The 19,110-nt window shown below is 32.0% G+C and overlaps 2 protein-coding genes and 1 long non-coding RNA gene across 6 annotated transcripts; all 3 read left to right on the forward strand.

The window, feature by feature from the left end:
• The first annotated feature begins 610 nt into the window (after positions 1–610).
• On the forward strand, positions 611–8,991 carry LOC111709831 (diacylglycerol O-acyltransferase 2). Of its 4 annotated transcripts, XM_023483748.1 has the most exons (14): positions 620–1,128; positions 1,237–1,378; positions 1,615–1,654; positions 1,934–2,019; positions 2,520–2,632; positions 3,724–3,799; positions 4,140–4,215; positions 4,433–4,498; positions 4,647–4,719; positions 5,224–5,290; positions 6,124–6,191; positions 6,305–6,439; positions 7,269–7,343; positions 8,426–8,991. In XM_023483748.1, exons 1-14 carry the CDS (start codon positions 751–753, stop codon positions 8,474–8,476), a joined length of 1,446 nt encoding a protein of 481 aa, XP_023339516.1. In that variant the 5' UTR covers positions 620–750; the 3' UTR covers positions 8,477–8,991. The 4 variants fall into 4 exon arrangements, with proteins under 4 accessions (XP_023339517.1, XP_023339515.1, XP_023339514.1 ...); XM_023483747.1 differs by having other exon boundaries at positions 617–1,378; positions 4,433–4,495; positions 4,644–4,719; XM_023483746.1 differs by having other exon boundaries at positions 619–1,378.
• A 34-nt stretch (positions 8,992–9,025) lies between these two features.
• Positions 9,026–11,117, forward strand: LOC111709832 (uncharacterized). Its single transcript, XR_002766948.1, has 4 exons — positions 9,026–9,117; positions 9,309–9,425; positions 10,555–10,638; positions 11,065–11,117. It is a non-coding gene; the product is annotated as an uncharacterized LOC111709832 (long non-coding RNA).
• Positions 11,118–11,343: 226 nt separating this feature from the next.
• On the forward strand, positions 11,344–19,069 carry LOC111709828 (phospholipid phosphatase 1). Its single transcript, XM_023483744.1, has 12 exons — positions 11,344–11,362; positions 11,693–11,738; positions 12,015–12,075; positions 12,703–12,743; positions 13,089–13,174; positions 13,830–13,986; positions 14,822–14,893; positions 15,735–15,842; positions 16,153–16,209; positions 16,605–16,633; positions 16,982–17,344; positions 17,498–19,069. The coding sequence occupies exons 1-11, from the start codon at positions 11,344–11,346 to the stop codon at positions 17,044–17,046; spliced, it is 741 nt and encodes a 246-aa protein (XP_023339512.1). The 3' UTR covers positions 17,047–17,344; positions 17,498–19,069.
• Positions 19,070–19,110: the final 41 nt, after the last annotated feature.

Consider the following 19,110-nt stretch of genomic DNA (forward strand, 5'->3'; position numbering starts at 1 on the left):
TTTAGACTGTTTTTACTGACTGACACTCTGTCTTTTTCATCCAACATCTTTTCATTTTATCGTCCTACTTGTCTGTTTTTTTTTATAATTCTTTCTTACCGTCTGTCCTTATTCAGTCTTACTTTTTTCTTACTCTTTCTTACTCTTTCTTACTCTTTCTTACTCTTTCTTACTTTTTATTAAAAACCTTTACTTAGGAGTAACATTTTCTCAAAATTTTTTCCCCCCAGAATTTATGTTACAAAATATGATCTTGGGATTGTCTGTAATTATGAATTGTGATTTTCTAATTTAGGTAAAGAAATGTATATTATTCATCTCGATCGTGAAGAAGACACAGAAGTTTACATTTTATAAAAGAAAAATCACTTAAATATGTATTTTTCGAAACATTTTTGATAATTAGCATTGATTTTCGTTGCTTGTTTTTGGTATCAAATATCTAAAAGTTAAAATTACTATAATGCTTGAAAAAATTACTATACAATTCAATTTTTAACAATCTTTTATAATTTTATTTTTTATTTTTATAAAATGAAATGGTACAATAATAATTTTAAATGTTCATCTTATTTTCTCCTTTCTCCATCTGCATGTCCGCAGTTTATCTTACTGAAACATTCAATAAGTTTTTTCTGATATTGATTTTATACTTTCAACAAAGATTCATGCTTGATTCCTAAAGATTTAATTATTAATACTTTGTAAAACTACAAGATTTATAATATTCTGACTTTTTCAGAGTGTAAAATGGGCAACGGACAATTTGTTGTCAAATCTGAAAATGGCGGGAAATCTTACGCAGATAAAACAACCACTGATCACCACACAATTGCGGGAATTATTACTTCTAATATCGAGAAGATTACTCTAAAGACAGATAAAACTACTCCTGTGATAGAGAAGACTACTCCTGTTATAGAGAAGACTATGATGAAAATAGAAAAGACTACTCCTAAGATCGAGAAAATTACTCCAATCATCGAGAAAACTACTCCTGAGATCGAGAAGATTACTCCTGCAAAAGAAAAGACTCCTCCCTTCATAGAGAAGATGACTCCTGGCATAGAGAAGATTATTCCCAAAGTAGAGAAGATAACTCCTACGATTCAGAAGACTTCTTCTAAAGTAAGAAACACTCCTGTTATTGAGAAGACTACTTCTGACAGAGAGACTACTCCTGTCATAGAGAAAGTAGAGAAGATAACTCCTTCGATTCAGAAGACTTCTTCTAAAGTAAGAAACACTCCTGTTATTGAGAAGACTACTTCTGACAGAGAGACTACTCCTGCCATAGAGAAGTCTACCCCTGAAGTAAAAAAGACTACAGGATTGAAATCTTTGAAGGAAGTAATTGCAGTTCTTTTCTTTCTTTCTGGTAATTATGATTTAGAAATTAAAAATTTTATTATTCCTATATAAATAAAAACAATATTATGGTTAAAGGATTGAATTTTAACATTAGATAAAATAATGCATTTTAAAGAAAAATATGTGAAAACTGTTCATTTTTCTGTTTCTTTTTCACTCTCCTACCTCTTCATGTCTTCTTCATTCTTTTTTCTGTCTCCTCCCTTATTTTAATCTGGAAAATATCTATTATATTTGTTTAAGTCTTCCTGGTGGTTGGACCTGCAGCTCTCATTATACTTTTGTAAGTTTATATTATAAAATCATATTTATTTTATTAATTTCTTCCGTTTCAACGTTTTCATTGTATCCTTGATTACATTGATATCAAAGGACAGTTCCTTGATTATTAAACTAAAATTTTATTTCATATTTCTTTCATTACACAATACACATCACAGTTGACATGGAAAGGACACAAGATTTTTTAATCATGCTGACATATTTTCTCTTTTAATGACCATGAAAAATTATTTTTTCATTTTTGCTTGATTTATATACCCCTGCAATCTGCATGTTTCAGCTATGTACCATTTGTAACTGGGAACTGGTATTTGACCCTGATCTACTGTATCTACTGGCTCTGGGATCTCAGGATCTGTGCAAAAGGTGAAAATTTCTGCAAAAGGCAACTAATGCCATGATGTTTGCGTCATTAATTATAAAGTTGTAACATCCATGCAACAACTTTTAAGGCAGTACATATACTTTACCCTTTACCTGACATTTTGATTCTGTTTCAGTGATCTTAGAAAATATTTCAGTACTCGGTTTAATCAGTTGAGTAAAATTTGGCTACATTTTTTTCTTGATGCAGTGCTTGGCTCATAAATGTTTGCCTTATAAGTGTACATATCAGATGTCTAAGCCATCTTCCTATTGTGTTTGTTTTTGGCATGTTTTCTACCAAAATTGTTAGGCACCCTGGGACCAGAAGAGGTCAACCCGGGGAGTCAGAGGCTTGCAGCCCAGGACAGACAAGTATAGACGCTCACAGTGGCCTATCTGACACAAACCACTAAATTAGGAAGTATTAAAGTTTGCCCTCTCCTCTCTAAATATTTTATTTGAGGTTGCTGTCCCTCCTTTTCTAATAAGTAATATTCTAGGTGGACGGCCTGATTGGTATGTGTACAGTATGAGGAATTGGAGCATTTGGAGTTATTTTATTTCTTATTTTCCCATTAAACTCATCAAAACAGCTGATATCCCACCTAACAAGGTAGACAAAGTTTTGTCAGATTTTGCCCCTAATTGTTTATTGCATTGCTTTTGATATGGATCCTGGATCCTCTCAGTACACAAATATAGAGAATATCTGATATTGATAGATATTTTCAAAATATTATTTTAGTGATCATAATCTAAGGTCAGCTTTCTCTTACTTGCAATAGAAACATTTCATTCGTTCAAACGTAGAATTGACGCCACAGTTTTATAAGTCAACTTCAGACTGGTTTTCTCCTGCAATTGATCTTAAATGAAAAAAAACAGGCTGTTTGTTTCCTTGAAAATCCAAGATAATTTCTCAGTGAATTTAAGGAACTGTAGACATAATTTCAAGTAACATAACTATTCTGTAAAGTGGCCTAAATCGACCGCTGTACTTTTCAAACGAAAATATCTTTGATGAAATAACCTTTTATGGATTGTGCTGTCTGGACTCTGCAAACATCTCTCACCATATTTAATCAAAGTGAAGAAAAATTTGGATACCTGTTCAATCTAAGGCAGAAAAAAAAACTTACTTCAGAAATTACAAATATGGTTCAATGAGCTTAAAATGAACTATTTAAATCTCAGAGCAGACACTGTCCTTATATATTTTAGAAACTAAAAGAAAACAAAGTGATTGCAATTAGGTCCACCCAGTACATAAAATAACGCAATACCCTGATACAAGACCATACCTAAATGTGACCAGCAAAATCCTGACAGAATAATATCGGATCTATCTAATCCAAACTTTTTCTTTGAAAAATAAAACAACACTCGTCTTCAACGCATCTAGGCTGCAAATAAAGTAACGGAAAAAAAACATGAACATTTGATTATCAAATGGTAGTTTTAGACGCACTGTGGCTGTACAGTACCACTGAAATAGGTGTACTTCACAAAATAAACTGGATCTTCAGACAGAGTACGAGTCAAACTTCTTAGATCTCACCTCCACAATTCAGGGGTATTTCATCAACAGATCAAGACCATTTGGACGCGAAAAAAATTCATAGACAAATCGGACCTACCTTCCTATTTTAAATAGGAGGCCACTTGAAATTACGTCGACGGTTCCTAAATTTGTTTTTTTTCTAGAATTATATCTTCTGTTCTCATCCTCATGGTGTTCTTTGTTTTGGTATATTTGGAGCTATGGGTACTGAGGGAGCAGGTATTTTCATCATATTTTTAACAATATAAAGCGTTTTTATCTTTCTTTCCCCCTCAAAACTATTATTTGTTAGGAATAGAGTCTTTATAGTTTTATTTTCTTAACCAAATATTTCTACTCCTATATTTTAAGCTGAAGAAATATACTAAATGTAAATTTATTTTCAATACAACTATGTTTGTGACGGAAAAAAGCAAGAATTTTTCATCAAGTATTAGCATCTTTAAGAGAACAAAAAATCAATCCTAACTTCTTCCTATGAATTAGTAGTTGAACTAGTTATGTCTAGTTTAATCACTTCCTGCTGTTTATTAAATCTGACCCTTATTCTAATACATAGGTTTCTCTGCCTTATTTCCCGGAATCCGTCCTAGACTCTTATCTTTAGAAGGAAATTTTTGGATGCCAGCATTCAGGTGAGGTTATTTCTCTCTTTTATTTTTCTCATGATCGCCCCCCCCCTTAAACCAGCAAATGTCAACCTTTTCACGTTAATTGTTAAAAAAATAATTAATTACAAAATGGAAAGGTACTTGAAATTACCTCAACAGTCCTTTTAAGTCCTCAAAGCATAATATGCACATAGAGTCACTTGAAATTAAGCTAACAGTCACTTAAATGAATTATTTGTAGGGAACTGTTCATGGGTTCTGGAGCTTGTGCCTCATCCAAGAAGTCCTTGAAGCATCTTCTCTCCAGGGACGAGATCTAATGAAAATCGAGAGAGAGTTGAACAGAGTAGACAAAGTTGAACCACTTCGTTTAACTTAAACCGGTGCATAAGATACGTGGTTCCTGGTCTATGCCGTTTAACTTCTTCTCGCTTTTTGTTAAATCGTGTGTTTAGTACTCGGGTTGGAACCGCCCCTGTGCTGGTAGTGGGTGGAGTACCTGAGATTGCAAACTTCTACAAGGACAAGGTGACACACCCCTTTTCTTAGTTTGTTTGATAATTTTTTTGTTGTCTGAAATCATTACTTTCCTCAAACTCTGATTTTCTAATCTTCATTTCTTTGCAACCTAATGTTGTAGGCCTTTGATATTTCAAACTATTATTCCTGTGAAATCTAATAGCCATAGTTTGAAATATGAAAGGTGTACGCTTTAAAACAAAGGGATTAAGAGATAAGTGGAGAGGAAAGTGTTTTAACTAGTAAAATGTGCAGGTTTTTTTACTTGAAAGGATTATGGAACTAAACATTTATCATGATAAAAGTTCACATTAGTACACGTTTCGAAATCTGATTTTCTAATCCCTCCAATCTGGAATCTGGTAAGTGTACAGAAGGGCCCATGGCAGGCCGCCTTAGGAATGACTCCCAATAATGAATTTACACTCAGCTCTTCACTAAGTTAGTTCTTAGAGTATAAGAGTTGACTCTATACATTTTTTTATTATAATTTGTTAAATGTCCACTGTCCAGGTTGTTCTTGTAATAAAGAAGAGGAAAGGATTTATAAAACTGGCTCTAGAGCATGGCGCAGATCTTGGTAAGAAAAACAAAAACAAAAACGCAAAATAACTTAAACGAAAACGAAAACTATTGAGAAATATGTTTATAAACATCTAATTAGTTTACTGTAGAATTTTGTTTACATTTTTTGTCGTCGTTATTTAATGATTTTTAAAATTTCGATTTTCATAACGTAACCTCCCAATAGGATAATTTTGAACGTTGACTTTACGCTCAAACTCAGTAGTTTTACATCATTAAAACATTTTAATGTCTCAAATGAATCCTAAAAAGTGACCGGCAATGTATGGTAGTTGAACTGAGTATGTGGTATTGGGAGAACTTTTTTAGGATTCATTTGAGACCTGTCTGACATTTTAATGATGTAAATTAGTGAGTTTGAGCTCAAAATCAACTTTTAAAATCATCCACAAGTTTACTGTAGAATTTGTTACATTTGTCGTCGTTATTTAATAATTTTAAAAAAATCAATTCTCAAAACGTAACCACCCAAATGGATGACTTTGAAAGTCGACTTTGCGATCAAACTCATGAAAACGTCATTAAAACGTTTTATATCTCTCAATTAATCCTAAAAAATTTCTCCACAATATACTACATTCCTAGTTGAACTACCATGCATTGCCGGTCAATTCCTTTTATGGGAACCATTGTGTATCGTTTTTGGGACTCATTCAAAGAAACTGTGGTCTAACGTTTAAAGGCTAAAGTTGTGAAACGAGCAATGCCATCTTTGCATGAGGGTCACGCGAAATTACGCTTACAGTCCCTTTATTTCAATGTAATATGGCAGTTGTACATTTATTGTTCTTATTGAGTGTGCCCACCTCTAACCAGTTGTTATTTTAGTTCCCTGTTTTTCTTTCGGTGAAACAGATCTATTCAGTCAGTTCACTCATCTTAACTCTGCCATTCAGGTTACAAGGGTTTCATTTTTTCCAGTTTAGCATTTTTGGAGAGAAGAAAAAGTAAAATATATTATATACCCCCCCCCCCCCTCAAAAGAAGTAAACTAGTTTCCCTGTTTTAGGATCGTTTGACTAAGTTTATCGGGTTTTCTCCTGTATTTTTCACTGGTCGTGGATTTAAACAAAACCAATTTGGAATCCTACCTCACCGTAGAGAGATCAACGTCGTTGTTGGCAAACCTATCCGGGTCAATAAGGTAATTTTATTCGGGTCGGATCAGGTAATCACCCTGAAGTCAAAACTTTTGCATTATTAATCTACTCAGTTGATCCTTACCTCACATCCTGGTTTTATTTAATCCATTCGGGTTTGGGGAGAGGGAATAGGGCTTCCTAAGATAATGAATGAATCTATATTTAGATTGTTGAACCCACTGTGCTAAATGTAGAATGTCTACGGAATGAATATATATTGAGATGGTTAAGCCCACCAAGATAGTTGAGCCCACTGTGCTAGATGTAGAATGTCGGAATGAATATATCTATATTGAGATGGTTAAGCCCACCAAGATAATTGAGCCCACTGTGCTAAATGTAGAATGTCTACGGAATGAATATATCTATATTGAGATGGTTAAGCCCACAAAGATAGTTGAGCCCACTGTGCTGGATGTAGAATGTCTACGGAATGAATATATCTATATTGAGATGGTTAAGCCCACCAAGATAGATGAGCCCACTGTGCTAGATGTAGAATGTCTACAAAATGAATATATCTATATTTAGATTGTTGAGCCCACTGTGCTAGATGTAGAATGTCTACAAAATGAATATATCTATTATTAGATTGTGGAGCCTACTGTGCTAGATATAGAATGTCTACAAAATGAATATATCTATATTTAGATTGTTGAGCCCACTGTGCAAGATATAGAATGTCTACAAAATGAATATATCTATATTTAGATTGTTGAGCCCACTGTGCTAGATGTAGAATGTCTACAAAATGATTATATCTATATTTAGATTGTTGAGCCCACTGTGCTAGATGTAGAACGTCTACAAAATGAATATATCTATATTTAGATTGTTGAGCCCACTGTGCTAGATGTAGAATGTCTGCAAAATGAATATATCGCTTCTATGTTACAACTTTATCAGGCAAACAATAGGATTTAATATAGAATAGATACATTAGATAAGAATCGTAGACTTACAATCACTAGAACCAGAGACGCATCAAATCCTAATAATCGCAATATCTTTACACGGCAACAACAATTAGAATTGATTTAGTTTTCCAGGGACCAATTTTTACTAATCATATTAATTATTAATTTGAGCTAGGTGGCTGAACTAGCCTACGTGGTTGAAAGTAACTTCCCGCATTTTTACTTTTTTACGGAAGACGACTCTAAATCCCTAAATATTTTAATTCCTTATCAAATTAAATTACTCACGGTTCATTTTCAAAATTGATAAGAAACTTTATAACATGGTACTTCGATATTTCAAGTTCAGACTCAAACTGTGATTACAATTTTTAAAGATTTTTGGCTGGTTATTTAGTTTTACTGTGATGAGAGGTTGATAAGTTATTATTTTTAGTTTTGATTTAATTCCCAAACTTTAATATCTTGTCAGCTGATTTTTTATCGTTAAATATCACTATGGTGATTTTTTATCTAACAATATTGACCACTTATCCTCATGAACCTTAAAGGGACTGTAATTGTTATTTTAATTTACCCCCCATTTATAGAGTGACATGACCGATTCACAACGGTACACTTTAAACCCTTTGTGTGTTTATCATTGACAAAGACGATCCTTATATTTTAGTTGACAATTGAGTGTTTTGATACTAGAGTGAACAAACCAATGTTTAAAGGGTACCCTCCCTTTATTATCATGGTCATAATCACTTTAAGAAATGAAATTGATCAATTATTTCATAGATTATCATTCTCATTATAATAATAATCTAAATCCGAATCTCGTATAGCCCTTTCTGCCCAGGGATGGCAGTGGGCAGATTATTTAATAAGATCAAATTTAGCGAAGAAAAAATTACAAAACCTCTTTTTTATTTTAAATTTTAGTTTAAAAATATTCATGTTCCACACCTTTTTAGTTTAATCCGTAAAACTGTACAACTGTACAATGTATAACTGTTCACAGTGTACAACTGAACAGTGTTAAAAAACAACATCATAAGTATTAAACCCTATTGTTTGTTGAAGGATCACAAAGAGGAGTACGGATACGGGGATAAAGAACTTGTGATAGTTTAATCTGTACAGTGTACAGTGTACACGGATAGTGATAGTTTAATCTGTACAGTGTACAGTGCACACGAATAGGGATAGTTTAATCTGTACAATGTACAGTGCACACGGATAGTGATATTTTAATCTGTACAGTGTACAGTGTAAACGGATACATGCACAGTGTACACAATGTACATGGATACATGTACAACTGTACTGATTATATCCTTATTTCATCCTACTGTTTGGCAAAAGATCATAAAGAGAAGTATAGGATAAACAATTTTTAATAGATTAATTTGTACAGTGAACACGGATACATGTACAGTTGTGTTACGAGTATTCAGTGTACAGTGTACACGGATTCATGTACAGATTTGTTACAAATGAAGACATACTAGCGTCACCAATTCCTGTTCCTCTACATATATTTATATTGTCCTAAGGGCTTTATTGTGACTTTAAGACAGACCCTCTTGCCCATATTTATTTAATTTATACATTTTATATTTTTATATTTTACGTTTATTTATTTCAGAGAAAATGACGGATGTTCCAAACATCTAATGACCAGGCAAGGAGAAATTATTCACATTTATGACAAAGAAGGGGAAAACTATAGAAACTGTTTGGATTAAACATTAAAAAATTTTACTTTGTGAAAGGTAACAACATGCAGGAATAGTTTAAAAGCTATAATTTATAATTTATTCTTGGTTCAGTAATTTCATCGTGAATCTTGGTTACTATGATTTACCTTAAAGACTGATTTGATATGATTTTTGAAGATATTTTTTATTTTATTTTGTTGTTTATGTCGTTAATTTCAAGTTTGTAATTGTGAATTTTCGTTAAGACTATTAGATTAAGGAGCTGCTGGATAATCCCTAGCTTCTTGATTTACACACTTTAATCTGACTGCAACTTTGGTGAACCTTTATTGGACTTGAGAATATTTTCATCATGACGGAAGGTAGACAGTTTTTTTTATTAATGTTTGAATAACTTATGAAGAATAATTTCCCGTTCTTCAGACGTTGTATTATTTTTTTCTGCATTTTGGTTTCTAACATTTGGAAACGTTCATTTTGGAAGGCTTTTGCCTTTTTGGAGGCACACCAAATTCTGGGATATTTATCATACAGAGTTACCCGAAAAGGATGAGGCTCTAATGGGATTGACCAACGATGTATGGTAGTTGAACTGAGAATGTAATATTGTGGAGAAAGTTTTTACAAATCATTTGATAGCTTTGAGACATTTTCGCAGTGCATATTTGTTCAGCAAGAGTGTAAATTCAATCTTTAAAATCCTCATAGATTGTTCATTTTTGAGGGATGATTTGATAATCGGTTAAAAAAATTATTGAATAACGACGACGAAAAATGTAGCATTAATTCTACAGTAAATTAATAAGTTGTTTAGGAACAGGTTTAGAAAATTGAAAATTATCTATTATCATCTAAAAAAAAGGAATTTAATTCAGTCATGGGCTTCTGTAATGTTTCATTGTTAACAAACATATTCTGTAGATTTCCTGGAATTTTTATTAAAAATACGACATTTGACGAATTTGAAGAAATCTGCCAACAAATTCATTAAGAACAAGAAATTCAATATAATGATGAAAAGAAATAATTGATTCTAAAATTGATTTATTGAGAAATATGTGCATTGTTCCTAAACATCTCATTAGTTTACTGTAGAATTTTTCACATTTCTTGTCATCACTATTTAATAATTTTCAAAAAATCGATTTTCAAAGCGTAGCCATTAGCCATCCTAATGGCTGATTTTAAACGTCGACTTGGCGCTCAAGCTCAGTAATTATATATCATTAAAACGTTTTATATGTCTCAAATTAATTTTAAAAAATGTCTCCACAATATTAGATTCTCTGTTTTTACTGTGGCGGTCACTCCCTTAATAATAAAGACCTAAAAATCTTTGGATTTGACGATTTGAAGGTTAAAATGAGTAACTATTAAAATGCGCGCTGGAAGTCTCATCTTTTGTGGGTAACCCTGCACAATTTTAATACACTTCATACAGAACCCTAAATGTTTAAAGACAAACTAAAACCAACGTCCATCTCTATTAAGCGAGGAAGACGATATTTGCTGTGATCGTTGATGTTGTCTGCGTAGGTGTTATCTTCCTACCTGTCATAATATTGGACGCAATAGGTAACTTACCATTTCAGATTATGTTAAAACTTCTTCTTCAGTTGGTTCGTTTTTCAAAATGTTTATTTAAACATTTTTTTACACTTTTTCAAATTTTAACCCTGGAAAAAGTTATATGCGAAAAACGACCCAAAACGAACCAAAAACGATCAAAAAACGATGCAAAAACGACGTGTTTTTACATCGTTTTTGCACTTTTTTAAAGGAAATATTCAAAACTATTAATAACTCTCGGCAGGACCTTTTTTGTTTAAAAAAAGTTTAAAACATTGAGTCGTTTCCATTTTACCCCATTTCAAATTCCATTACTGAAGTACTGAAGACGTAAAATTGCTTTAAATTAAAAAAAGTTATTTGACAGTTTCACCACGGTACCATTACAACTGATAATGTCCCAATTGTGGGTTATCTGTATTATATTTTAAGGTGATCCCTACTCGAGAGGATTTTTCTGCAACGATGACACCATTCGACACCCAGTAAGCTTTCATCAATGTTTTTCTCTGTAAAAATTCAAATATTAATAGCTGTGATAACAATAATAATTGTGTTATAATAATTATAATGATATTGATGATAATGGTAATAGTGATGATTGCTGATATTGATGATAATGATAATAATGATGATAATGATGATAATGATGATTGATGAAAACTTTAGAATGAGATATCCTTAATCCAAATTACTTAACCTAAATATCCAATGATTTTCTTTTTAAACCGCTTTTTCTTGGATTTTGTAGAGAAAGATCAAAAACCGGTTTTTTAATTTAGAGAGTTCCTCCCGTTTCTATATTTAATTTTAAATGGCGCACAAAATTTCAAATTTATCGGCTTTATATATGCGACTCTGATTATTTGAATTTTATACAATTTTCACGACACAAGTATAAGATTAGGTTATTCTCGATGTTAAGAAAAAGAGATGATCAAGCATTAATCTTAATATCCACCATTCTAAAGTTTACAGCTCTGCTCAAACAAAAACAATAAATTCTTTTTAGTGTTTTTTTTGTAAATTGTTTTTCCCTGCATCTGTTTTCTATTTCTAGTTGAGTTCTCTGTTGTTCGAACCTCAGGAGCAAAGAGCTTAGCAGAGTACGTACTTTTGTATTAAAGGGAGTGTGTTAAAAATTGTATTTAAGGGATTGTTTTAAAATTTGTATTAAAAAAGTTTTAACAAATGTATTAACGGGACTAATGGAACAGTTTAACACTTAATTAAAGGGATTGGTTAAAATTAGTGTCACCTTTTTAGATAAGAAATTAATTGAAATATTAGTTTTTACAAATAATCAGCGAAAAAAAGTCAGTTTTTGATATTGGAAAGGGGCCGTTTTTCGAGACAAAAAACTACATCTTTAATATATTTAGATTTTTCCGAAGTGTTTACTCTGTGAACGTTACATTTTTCTTTGGAGCAGCAGCAAATCAGGGACACCAGACAAACAAAAACTTATTTTTAATTTTTACGATAAAGTTGTTCCCTTTAAACTGGGGATTAGTATGACGACATTTAAGCAATTATATGTGAATTTGATGTTGTAAAGCAAATAGATTTACCCGGAGCTTGGAAATAAACTCGTTTCTTTAAATGGGTCTGTGCACGTCACTGTACAGTGTACACTGAACAATTGCTATATTTTTGGACTTTTATAATTATATAACTTGAGTCTAACAGTCGTCTCCCTACTTCACAGTTTCATGGGTCCCACTAGTTTTTTAATCTAATTAAGATTTGAAGTAAGTTCTATCATTATTTTTTTTGTCAAATAACAAAAAAAAAAGATATGCTTATGGTCTAAATATTTAGCCCGAATATAAACTTTAAGTTGATATGTTTTTGCTGCAAATATATTTCAAAATCTTTGATACAAAAATCTCATAGTCCAAGCTATATGCAATTACTTAAATTTTTGTTTTGACATTTTGGCCGCCAAAAAGCCAAACATAACATTACGTAACATAAGCGTAACAATCCCCAAGCATAGGTTGAATATGACATTGACATTAATTGGTAAATCAATAATTTAGAAAATATTGTTATGTCTTGATGTTTTAGCTGATAACCGACATTTGTAAATATTCAATCGGTAGACTCAGGTAAATTCTAAACATGTATTTACAAAAACTAAACAAAAGAAAATCTTCCTAAAATATTATTGATTTTTCTAGCAACAATTTTTATGGAAATTTTGCGCGGATGATACAGGTTTACCCACAAAGGATGAGACTTCAGAGACGACTATACGGAATTTTTACTGTCGGTTAACTTATATTTATGATTCCTTGCAACCTTAAACCAAACCATTAAGTAAGCCATCAAACTCTTCTCACGGCAGAAAACTTAATACAACCTTGGAATTGACAAATTTTAAAGTTATACATCGTCTTTACAGTTTCATCCCTTGTGGGTAACCCTGTATGTTTATTTTTATTTAACTTTAGGCCTCACTTCTTATCGCTGTGTAACCCTAATCTGACCCTGGATGAGGCAACCTGCGGCACCCCCCTTGAACCTAAATATATTACAGGTTAATTTATGATATTTATTTTCTAGATTGCAAGCTTTTTCTTTAAAAATAAACAAGAAATTTTTCTACTCTACTCTCTAACTATATTATTTGATGTTTTTCCAATATATTTGGTCAAAAACATTGGCATCAATAGGAGTTTGTCTTTAATGTTTGAAGAGTATAGAAGGAATTATCTTCACAGATTCACAGATTTTAATTCTCAACGTAAATTTCAGATTTAAGAACCGCATCTTAAATTATAATAAAAGATTTGAATCGTAGACTACTCACTAGTTTCTTGTGAGTATAGCGGTTAGGGCCAGTCTCTTGCAGTTAGAGATGTGGGTTGATTCGTTTTAAGGTTTTTGGACCATTACATCTTGGCAATTTTACTAATTTAAAAATTGATATTCTAAAAATTTTCTTTTTTACAAATTTTGTTCTCGGGAGAAAATGTTTGAAAAAAAAAACTAAAAACAATAATCATGTTATATCGGTCGTTTTTATGGGTCCTTTTTCTCATAGGATACAAATATTGCAAAGTTTGATGAAAACTATTTGAAATGTTGTAAACTTTTTTAAACCCCTACCTAAATCTAAACCCGTCCTGCAATAACGTGAAAAGACCCATTTAAAAACTTCATTAAAAAAAAATAAAAAGACTATTGTTCAGATTTTGCATGTTCTGGATCGGACCTATTCCCATCTGAACCTGAGTATCTGGACCGGGTTCGGGATTCTAGGCTCAGTTTTCTATCCGGGCACGCATCACTTTCCGCATATTCAATGCTCTTCGCAATCATCTATATTCAGAGGAAGCTTACAAATAGGTCAGATAACAGAACCTTATTTGGTCAGATAGCACAACATTAATAGGTCATATGACAAAACATTAATAGGTCATATATTAAAACATTAATTAGTCAGATAACAAAACATCAATTGGACAGATAACAAAACATTAATTTGTCATATAATAAGACATTAATTGGTCAGATACCAGAACCTTAATAGGTAAGATAACAAAACATTAATTGGTAAGATAAAAGAACCCTTAATAGGTCAGATAATAGAACCTTAATAGGTCAGATAACAAAACATTAATTGGTCAGATAACAAAACATTAATAGGTCATATAATAAGACATTAATTGGTCAGATACCAGAACCTTAATAGGTCAGATAACAAAACATTAATTGGTAATATAACAGAACCCTTAATAGGTCAGATAATAGAACCTTAATAGGTCAGACATTAATTGGTCAGATAACAAAACATTAATAGGTCATATAATAAGACATTAATTGGTCAGATAACATAACATTGGTTGGTCAGATAACAAAACATTAATAGGTCAGATTACAAAGCATTAGTAAGTCAGATAACAAAACATTATTTGGTCAGTTAACAATACATTAATAGGTTAGATGACAAAACTTAATAGGTCAGATAACAAAACATTAATAGGTCAGATAACTGAAAATTAATAGGTCAGATAACTAAAAATTAATAGGTCAGATACAAAACATTAGTAGGTCAGAAGCTAAACATTAATAGGTCAGAAAACTAAACATTAAGTGGTTAGATAACATAACAATAATAGGTCAGATAACAATAGATTAATAAGTCAGATATTTTAAACCCCTGATACATAATTTTGTTTAGGAATTATAGATTAGTTAAACCCCTGATACAAGTCGGATGCTCCCTGTTCGCTATTTACACAAGTCTATCAAGGTACAAAGTACAGTTTTTTTATTTTAAAAAACTTCACCTCCCCCAAAAAAGGATAAGGTTGCTTGGTGATATGTAATACATTAAAATTTTTCAAAATTATATCTAAGCAGAAAGGGAACTCTTTAAGGGAATGTAAACGTAGTTTTACTTAACAAGTTAATAATAGAGTATCATGCCAGATTCACAACAGTACCCTTTACACCTTTATCTGCGTAAAACAATGTGGAAGATATTTTTTTTCCTGAATAGTGAAGAATTTTGTAAATTTGTCTCTGATGCACAAATCCAATTTTATAGAATACTCACATTGTTTCTTACAAGAAAACAGCTTCTGTCTACCTGAAATATCAAATAAAGAAAACAGCTTCGGTCTACCTGAAATATCAAATAAAGAAAACAGCTTTCTTCTACCTGAATTATCAAATAAAGAAAACAGCTTCTGCCTATCTGAAATATCAAATAAAGAAAACAGCTTCTGGCTACCTGAAATATCAAATAAAGAAAACAGCTTCTGTCTACCTGAAATATCAAATAAAGAAAACAGCTTCTGTCTACCTGAATTATCAAATAAAGAAAACAGCTTCTGTCTACCTGAATTTTCAAATAAAGAAAAATTCTTCGATACAAGTTTCAAATCTCTTTTAACTATATATGTGTTCCTGTGCAGTTAGGATTCCATTACTATTTTTAATTATTTACATTAGTTGAATTGTAAGTAAATTATTACTTTATAGACAGAATCACAAGGATAACTATAAAAATATTGAAATTGTACTATTGTGAATCAGGCATACAATTTTCAGATGGAGGGTCTAGTGAACTATATAGTGATATATTCCAGGATTTCTGATTACAAACATCATCCAGAAGATGTGATCGGAGGAGCAGTGCTTGGTTCATTAGTAGCTGTTCTAGCACACTTCATCTCAACCAACAGTGTTAAACAAGGGTATGAACAATTAACATATTACCATTATATTAGATCAGGGGCGTTTACAGAGGGTTGGGGGAGTTATACGCAGTTATCCTCCCCCTACCTCCCAACCGCATGAAAATGACATTTTCCCCCTTTTTGATTTTTTTGAACTGCATGTTTTTCCCTTGTATTAAACTAGTATGTCCCACACCCTCTGTAGTCTGTAAATTAAATCATGGAGACACTCCTGGAACAAGAATGAGATAGTACAATTGGTTTTGTTTTTGTATTTATTAATCAAATTTTGTATTTTTAATTAAATTTTGTATTTTTTAATTTTAAGTGGTGAAGCAGTTGAACAGGCCACTTCCACCACAACCCTTCTAAACCTTCCAGTCAGGTGATCTGAGCAAAATTATTCAATCCCTCATGTTAATATTGTTGGTTATTATTAATAAAGTTTGTTTATACTATGTACTGGGGTTATGCTTAATTTATGTAGAGAAATTCCCAAAAGATCCATTAGAAATCATAATGTCTAGACTCTATTCTTGGTTTGGAAAATCCACTTTGAGATTTTAGTGTGGAAGCTCTGATTTAAATGGGGGTGATTTGCCAGTGCAAGATTAAAAAGGCACTGTCGTCAATTCAAGTGATCATATTATAAACTTTGTTGCTAAGATTTATTGATTTTTTTTAGAGTTTACGGCACTGCAAAGATTGCAATGCCAGATTTGCGACAGTACATTTTAATTAAACCTTTAAATGTTAACATTTTGATTTGTATTTACATAGATGTGTCAATTGCAAGGGAGGAAGTAGGGGTAAATTAAATTTATTTATGTATAAGCTTTTTTTAAAATCAATATAGCTTTTTTCTGCTTCATTCGTACTCAAGATGAAACTTATGTGCTGGATATCAGAGCTGGGAACTTTTCTGTTGGATACTCACAATCCCGATCCACAGATCCCGATATCCACAGTGGACACTTTTATTTTGGGGTTCAATGCTATTTCTTAATCTGGTCATTTCAGAGTAGAATTACTCTGCGGAATACCAAATTATGATTAGATTAGACTGCAGATTAACAACTCCACAATAAAAGAGTTCCCAGCTCAGTGTTCAATGTGGTGAGTTGTTCATTTGAAGTTTTTTAACACTTTTCTTTTAGGAGCTACAGCCGGGAGCTCGAAGACGAAGAATCCAGGGATACCCCCTGACAAATATTTTCTATAGATAATTATACTCAACTTGAGGAAAGTACCTAACCTAAACATACTCCTGCTCCTGGACTCCTACTCGTGGACTCCTATTCCTACTCCTGAACTCCTACTCCTACTCCTGGACTCCTTCTTCTACTCCTGGACTCCTTCTCCTACTCCTGGACTCCTACTCCTGGACTTCTACTCCTGGACTTCTACTCCATTCCTTCTCCTGGACTTCTACTCCTACTCATACTCCTTCTCTTATTCATAATCCTTGACATAATTTCAAAGAACCCATATTTGTAAGATGGCATGTCCGATTTACAGCGGTATTCTTTAAACCTTTATCTGAGTTAAGATACCGTCGTTTTTCGAGCCAGAAATGTGTTGACTTTTCTTTTTTCTCTTCTATGGAGAACCCGTCATTGAGAATAATCAATTTTAAGATTAAAAGAGGTATGAAGGGTACCGTTGTGAACCAGACATGTCACTTTATAAATGGAAGATCACCTGAATTAGGTTTACAATCCATTTTGTGGATTTATTATTGTTACCCCTGTAGATTTTTCAAAATGTATTGTGCTAGCCGCTGGTGGTCGGTCCACAGTCCACTGGAACATTGTTTAAACCCCATCTTAGCCGAGCTTACAGTGGAATCCAGAACAATGTGGAATGATTATTGTATTCTTTATTTATTTTACTGTTTAAATTCGTTTAGCATTTTGTAATTGAATTATTTTTCTTAAAGAAAAAAGTGAGAAGTCATTACGCAGTTTTCTGGTTACTACTGTTTGTATCACCTGTAGAAAAATATTTAAATTAAAACCTTTTTACTTTTGATATGTGTGTATTATTTGATTCGTGCTTTCTTAGTTAATTTTCTATTTAATTCATTATGTACTAATATTTTTTTACTATGTGTACTATTCTTATAATATGAAATTGAAATATTTAATGTAGCTGAAGTTGTACCATGTTAAATCATTTTAAATTGGGCATTCTCGTAGCACAAAAGGGTTGTTATGGATAAAACGGGCTATAGTTGTAATTTCAAGTAACTATTTTTGTGCCCCTTTAAAGCTTTGTCTAATCAAGAATTAATGAGATCCATATTTATCTCTTAAAAGGTTGAACATTTTTATTTGCGGTTTCTTTACACAAGTGACTTTCGCATGTCGGTTGCAAAAACAATGGAGGAATTGTGTATTATAGCTTAGCATTAGGGAATCGGGCTTTTTCCTCTTTAATAGGATTGTTTCTTTTAATTGCAAAGAGTTCCTTTAAAGAAAATTAAATATAGAGTTTTCTTGGGGTTACCAGAAATGAATATGGTGCAAAATATTAACCTTTGCGGCAGATGAAAGGCCAAAACCAAAAATGAGAAGTCGGGCTGTGTTTTCCTTGTTGGAAATTAAATTTCTTAAAAAATAATTATTCATTGATCATGTAACCTTTATTAACCTTTATTACTGGAAAAAATCGATGGAAAAATTATTGAAAGGGATAAAATAGATAAATTTTGAACCCGTTAGTTGATGTTTTTAAACCAGAAAATACTAAAACCTGAGATTATTCTCACAATTATTGATTAAAATACTCAAAAAATGTGGCATTATTGTAATAGTTATTATTGCATGTTAAATGTTCCCTCAAAAACTTTCAGCAAACTATTTGTTAAAAGCAGTTTGTTCTTTGCAAATGGCATTTGCTTTGTTCATCATATTTGTCTCGTTCAACAAAATTGATGAAAAAGCGTGAAAGAAGACTGACTTATTGCCAATACAAATTCATTTTTATATATATTTCCCATAAAAATTGTGCATTTGAATTATAAATATTAATTTTTTTTCTTAAATCTAGTTCAAAATTTGTCTAGACTGGGTTTGAAAAAAATATTGGATGAAATTAGCCAAAGATAAATATTCTTCACTATTGTACATAACCAAGTTCTCCCTGCTAACCCTATCCTGCTATTTATGTAATATATGTTATATAATATATATGCAACTGTGCTACAATATCACAGTTAAGTTACACGTTGATTATTTCAGAAATAATGCGATAATGCAGCAGTTAGTTCTTTGTCATGTTTCTA

Source organism: Eurytemora carolleeae, unplaced genomic scaffold (assembly GCF_000591075.1).
Source record: "Eurytemora carolleeae unplaced genomic scaffold, Eaff_2.0 scaffold695, whole genome shotgun sequence".
NCBI lineage: Eukaryota > Metazoa > Arthropoda > Copepoda > Calanoida > Temoridae > Eurytemora > Eurytemora carolleeae.

Bases quoted from the DNA above. Each gene is read 5' to 3' on its own strand.
- LOC111709831 (XM_023483747.1), top strand. From the start codon at position 751: ATGGGCAACGGACAATTTGTTGTCAAATCTGAAAATGGCGGGAAATCT. The intron at 6,440-7,268 runs GTAATTTTATTC...ATCTATATTTAG, and splicing joins AACCTATCCGGGTCAATAAG to ATTGTTGAGCCCACTGTGCT. The intron at 7,344-8,425 runs GCAAACAATAGG...TGTTTGTTGAAG, and splicing joins CTATGTTACAACTTTATCAG to GATCACAAAGAGGAGTACGG.
- LOC111709828 (XM_023483744.1), top strand. The intron at 12,076-12,702 runs GGACACCAGACA...TTGATGTTTTAG, and splicing joins TTGGAGCAGCAGCAAATCAG to CTGATAACCGACATTTGTAA. The intron at 16,210-16,604 runs GTGATCTGAGCA...GTATTTACATAG, and splicing joins CTTCTAAACCTTCCAGTCAG to ATGTGTCAATTGCAAGGGAG.